The sequence below is a fragment of the Nestor notabilis genome, unplaced genomic scaffold (genome assembly GCF_000696875.1).
Source record: "Nestor notabilis isolate BGI_N333 unplaced genomic scaffold, ASM69687v1 scaffold4585, whole genome shotgun sequence".
Lineage (NCBI taxonomy): Eukaryota > Metazoa > Chordata > Aves > Psittaciformes > Psittacidae > Nestor > Nestor notabilis.
Genome location: NW_009927800.1, coordinates 24,551 through 30,469, shown reverse-complemented (window position 1 = coordinate 30,469; position 5,919 = coordinate 24,551). Strand labels below are relative to the sequence as shown.

The 5,919-nt window shown below is 45.7% G+C and overlaps 1 protein-coding gene across 1 annotated transcript in view; it reads left to right on the top strand.

The window, feature by feature from the left end:
- ANKRD13C (ankyrin repeat domain 13C) overlaps positions 1 to 4,067 on the top strand; it is a gene marked incomplete at its 5' end in the record, with an annotated part of 16,357 nt that extends 12,290 nt beyond the window's left edge. The window contains 3 exons of the mRNA XM_010014217.1: positions 1,633 to 1,731; positions 2,298 to 2,398; positions 3,520 to 4,067. Coding sequence (XP_010012519.1) covers positions 1,633 to 1,731; positions 2,298 to 2,398; positions 3,520 to 3,650 — 331 coding nt within the window. The remainder of the gene's footprint in view (positions 1 to 1,632; positions 1,732 to 2,297; positions 2,399 to 3,519) is intronic.
- Positions 4,068 to 5,919: the final 1,852 nt, after the last annotated feature.

Below are 5,919 nucleotides of genomic sequence, written 5' to 3'. Positions count from 1 at the left end.
TGAGGCAGAAGCTGTTCCCTGTGAGGGTGCTGAGGCGCTGGCACAGGATGCCCAGAGAAGCTGTGGCTGCCCCATCCCTGGCAGTGTTCAAGGCCAGGTTGGACACAGGGGCTTGGAGCAACCTGCTCTAGTTGAAGGTGTCCCTGCCCGGGGCAGGGGTTGGAGCTGGAGGAGCTTTGAGCTCCCTCCCCACGCAAACCAGTCTGGGATTCCCTGATTTTCTAGTCTGAGGGTGCTTTTAGGTTTCCTGGGGACACAGGAACATGGGTTTGATGTCTCAGATGTTTAACATCTTTCAATAGGCTGGCTGGGAAGCTGATACCTGTGTGCATAACCAGTATTATTGCTTGAGCTGGTGATACAAATACTGCCTGGGCATCTGCCTGCCAGCCATGGCTTGAGATATAACCATCTTAAAAAGATGCGCATCTAAGCTGGCTTTTTAAAGAAGATGTTCTGACAAATCCTTTGCTGTAACTGATGTTTCTCATGGTAGTAATAAATAATCCAATTCACCATGTTTAAAATAATTACTTATGCTTTAATCAAACTAGTAGCAGCGGCAATGTACAAACATGCACACTTCTGGAATACAAGGACATGCAGATCTCCTGGTACTGGTTAGATCTGTGCAAGATACTCTCTTCTAGGGGTGTAACTCAGTAGTTAACAGCTGTAATTTAGATTAATTTACAGTAGCCTCGTTTTTAGAAGATGGAAAGAGCTGAGTTTGTTTTCCAGGAGTGCACCTTTGAATGCAGAAGGATCAAAAACTGTACTGAGTGTATCACAGAAGTAGCAGTGATAAAAGTCCTTTCTCCACAGATACTAGAGTAACCTGTACTCAGGTGTTATCAGGAATATGATGATATTAAGTACAGGCTTACTAAAAAGGCACATGTATCTGTTGTGGGTTTTGGGGGTTTCAACTAAGTTAATTTTTAATATACTTGAGATGCAGTGAGTATTCAAGCAGAATAAATAGGTTATGCTTGAGCAGTTCTTGCCGCTGGGGCAGAAATATGTATGTAAGATTTTGCTTTGTTTAATAATCTAATTAACTGAAGGGAGTTTAATGGGAAATCTGGTTTCTAGCTACTGTGAAGGCAAAGAGGAAAAGCTTGGTTACGCTCTTTGTTGCCTGTCCTGTAGCAGTCCTGTGTTTTCCAGCATTGCCTTGCAGTGACTATAGAGTAACTTTTCTTTCTCTCAGATCGTATTGGATTTTAGGCTGAAATCAAATTACCCTTTTTCTACTTCAACCTGATACGTTGTTCACATACAGCCTGTTTGAATTCACATCTGGAATCAGCTCTGTGTTATTTCTGGGTAGCTGCCATGTCTTTCTGTAGTGCTTATTAATGTAATGTTCATGAGGACTTGCTTGAAGATTTTTTTAAGTCATTCCCCTCACTGCTTTTGTCTTGTCTCCTGGTTTAGCAGAGCTCACAGTAACCTGAATTAAGGTGGTTACTGACTCTTTTTTACTATGCCCAGCTTTTAAAGTACTTGCTTTATCGAAGGGATTCTTCACTGATGTTTTCAAACCTGAGTCTGTCTTTCTTCTCTCATTTAAACCCGAGGTTTCATCGAGAGGAAAACTGACTTTGTCTTTCTCCCCTCCCCTTACAGAGCTCCTCATCTGGGTAGAGAGCTGGTCTGCAAAGAAAGCAAGAAAACCTTTAAAGCCACGATAGCTATGAGCCAGGAATTTCCCTTAGGAATTGAATCGTAAGTCAAAATAAGTGGCTGTGAATGTTATTAATGTGTAGGAAATGTTTTAATGTGTTTATGAACTGCAGAATTCTTCGTATCTTCAGATAGGAAAATTGGGCAGCTTCAAACCTGTGACTGGAGTCACGCTGCTAAGCAAATACACAGCTAAATTAGAGACCTCGGTGCTGGGGTGCCTGTTATGAGAAGAGCCGAGCACTTACCTTAGTTACCAAACCAGAGAGGTTTGACCACGTTTATCATGTACCTGTAGGAGCGAGGCCAGAGGAGGCCCCGGAGCTGCTGCGAGGGCTGGAGCAGCTCTGCTCTGGAGCCAGGCTGAGAGAGCTGGGCTGGGGCAGCTGGAGAAGAGAAGGCTCCTTAAGCTGGAACTGGAGGAGCTTTAAGGTCCCTTCCAATCCAAGCTGTTCTGTGAATAACTTGTCATAATGCTGATGTGCCTGCTTCTACAGAATTCTAGAAGGCTTTTGCCTGTGCCAGGTCTTAGCACGAAGTTATGTCCTCTTCTCTAAAGGGAAAGCTGTGAAAGAAAAATTTGTAATGAAATCTGTTTTTCTTTTCAGATTGTTGAATGTTTTAGAAGTAATTGCACCCTTCAAGCACTTTAACAAACTTAGGGAATTTGTTCAAATGAAGCTTCCACCAGGCTTTCCTGTGAAATTAGGTAAGATGACTACAGCAGCTCTTGTAGCTATGTATTTCCAGAATGGGGGGACTTGCTTATGCAATATGTTCAAAACTTCAGCTGAGTTTTGGAAAAGGACTCTCTTACCTGAAGAGTGTGTTGCTGTAGACTTCAGGAGGAAGAGTTAAGTTTGTGGAAGTAACATTAGGTAGGAAATGTGCAGCTGAAAGGTGAATAGTCCTAGTCAGGAAGAAGGCTTGGTTATTTACATTTTCCTTATGCTTGCTCTAAGAGTGATGCAGAAGTGCTGAGTTGTCTTTGCATTGATGGCTGATCTCAGTCATGAGTTAAGTATTTCGTAGCATTTTTGTATTTCTTTCTCCTCAAGGGTTACTGGTGGTACATTTTTCACTTAGACAAAGAGAAAACTATGACACTTCTAACCAGTGGAAACGTGTAAAGCAGTTTATTCATGGTATAGATTCTCACAGCATAGACTGCCAAAAAGTAAGAAGTGTGACACCTTCCTAAGCGCGACAGGATTTCTGTCATCCCAGTAAGCTGCTTAAGCTCGACAAGTCTGAACGGACTCTTCTGCCTCCTGTCCCGTTTGCACAGCCCTGTTTATTGAGGACTGAATTTTTGCTGAGCTCAGCAAGTTAGTTCCTGGGCAGGCCAGTTTTATCGAGGATAACTCTTAAGTGTTCAAGCTCAATCCAGATTGGAAAAGGATGATATTTTAAAGCAAACATGGACAAGGTTCATCTTTTCATGTGCATTTGCTCGAGGGAAGCCTACCCGTGGCAAGGGTGTCTTATCTTGGAGGCCAATATCCTCTGTTTTAACAGATTAATCTGTATGTTCACATCACCTTGGTTTCCATGTCATCAGGCTGCATCAGGAAAGGAAAATCCCTGGATTTATATTATTAAGAGTTTTCGGAAAGGTGTGTTGGGCTGGGTATTGGTTCTGTGCTCAGGGTATCTGCGTATATTCTGAAGTAACTTTCTTTAAACCCCCTCCTTTAAGAGCTTCGAACACCCAACAAGCTTCTACGTCCCTGCCAAGCCTGAAGTTGCAAAGCCCTGAGTAACAGTAGGTGCTTCTTGGCAAGGTTGTGTTTCTTTGCCCTTCATTGTACCATTTTTCTCCCTGTCCAGATATTCCTGTATTTCCCACCATCACGGCCACTGTGACTTTTCAGGAGTTCCGTTACGATGAGTTTGATGATTCCATCTTCACTATTCCTGATGACTACAAGGAGGACCCCAGCCGTTTCCCTGATCTCTAACTGAACTGGAAGGTGAATGGGGAATACCAATACCAGCGTACCACAGTGAAAGCAAATGGCTGCAAAAAGAGCCCACAGATAGAGCTAGAAAAAGTGGGTCGTGAAGGAAGGGATAAACTTAATAATGCAGAAGAAAAGGGAACATGTATCAAACGACTGATGTACTGTACTCACTATAACGGGCATCTAATGTAGTCCCTGATCTCCAGCAAGCCTCCCGCTGTGCCGCTGGCCCCCGGCTCCGCAGGCCTGCAGCGTGGAGCTGCGCCCCGCTGGCCCTGGGGCCCCTCAGCAGCCCTGAGGACTGTCATTTGGGTTTAGGTTTTTTACATTTCGGGGTGACGCAGAAGCACTCTGGACCATTCGCGCACAGCTGCCGTGGCTTAGCTGGGTGTTGGCCCTACACATCATCCCACCCTGCTTACGACTGACCATAGTGTATCCTTTCAAGCTTTGTTTTCATGGATTGTAAACTACGTATCACAATGTATAGTTCAGTAATCTGAATGTTAGCTGGACGTATGTTAGAAGGAATGCTTTTTCTGTAGAGGAATGAACCAAATGGTAACCATTAAACAGTTGGGTTTTCACACTGCAGTACACTTCAGAGATAGCATTTGCTCTGCAGGGAATAAGGTACCTCCTCTAGCACCTTAGTGCGGTCCATTGTGGTGCTATCCATGTCTCTGAACCCTTCGTTTCTTCTCGTGTTGGCTTCACGCTCAGCTTCTCTCCATCACGCTGGCTTGGACATCCCTGCTGTGCCCATGATGCTGTGCTGATGAACGTGCTCGGGGAGGGGGGTTGTTAACTTCAGATTGTCACTTTTTCCTTCTCTTTTCACATCCACGTAGGAGACTTGCTCCATAATGGTTGAGGTCATCTTGTGTCTGTGTTCAGCGGCCACTCGGAACCATGGGGTGCATAGAAAGAGTTACTAGAACAGTACACTCGAGCATTAAGCCTTCATACAAGGAGTTGTTTCTCTTGAAGTTAGTTTAATTGTAGTGCACATTGAATAGGGCTCACGTTGGAAGACTTGATTTGCAGGTTTAATTTCCTTCCTCTTGATATTTTGTAGGTAGGTGCTTCAGTACTCTGGCTTCTTGAGCTTACTCTCATTCCAAGTGGTTCCAGTCTCCTAATTTGACAATAATCCAGCTTTTTTTGGTTTGTTAGAAAGAACTTGTGCAAAAGGCTAATGGTGCTATTTGTTTGTATTGAGAAATTTAGATTAAAGTGCTGTGGTGTAATTGTACAAAATGTAAATACTTCCAAAATGATATTCTTTGTGCACTGTAGTTAAAACTGTTTTCTGGGAAGCACTAGAGTCAAGTATCAAACTTTATATCAAAGACTCCCATCCATGCTTAGTAACTAACCATGCAGGTGATGAGTGGAGGTGGCTTATTGCAGGGCAATAGGAGCTGGCTTGTGAGGCACATCGACAGCACAGGGAAATACCCCTCCCAAGCAGACGTTCCTTCAAAGCTTGTGGCCTCCATCTGTGTGGAACCCAAAGAGGCAGCTCCAGGGAAGAGCAGGATCCACCTTAGGTGGAGTCCCAGGGAATTGCTGTCAGCGAAGTACAGATGAACTGAGAAGGGGAAGGGAGGTTGAGCCTCTCCCAGTGTCACTAGAAACCTGCAGGCTGGACGGGTGAGTGACGCTGCGACCGATGCGCTGGAGTTGAGGTCCAAAACCAGTTGGAAAACAGGGAAGAAAGCAAAGGGAAACGCAGAACTGCAGTAACTCCTGAGGTGCTGCACCAGCGGCAGATGTTGAACATCCGGTGGGAATGATGGAACTTGTTCTTCCAAGTAATTATGAATTCCTGGGGTGTTCCACATCTGTGACGTAACCCAGCACCCACCGTGTGCTCCCGCAGGGCTCAGCCGGGCTCCCTGCGGGGGGGACCAGGCTGCCCTGTCGGGGCGCAGCGGCAGTGGGGCTGCAGACCGGGTTCTGCTGCCACCTCTTCTGCATGGCCCTGGCAGGGTGGAGGGTCCTGTTGTGCTGGGACGGCACCAGTGCGGGCAGGTACAGGAGCTCTTGGCAATGGCAGCAGCAGCAGGTTTCTCCTTGAGCTGAATGTCAGAAATCCCCTTTCCCAGCGTTGCAGGGGAGGAACCGGGCATTTCGTGTGACTTTGGTCATTCCAAATGGCCATCCAGAGCTCGCTGGCCGAGGAAGGAGTGTTCAGAGCTGGGGCTCTTCAGGTGATGCAGCGGCTGGCGTGGCCTGGGGTTTGGGAAAAAACAGAACAAAA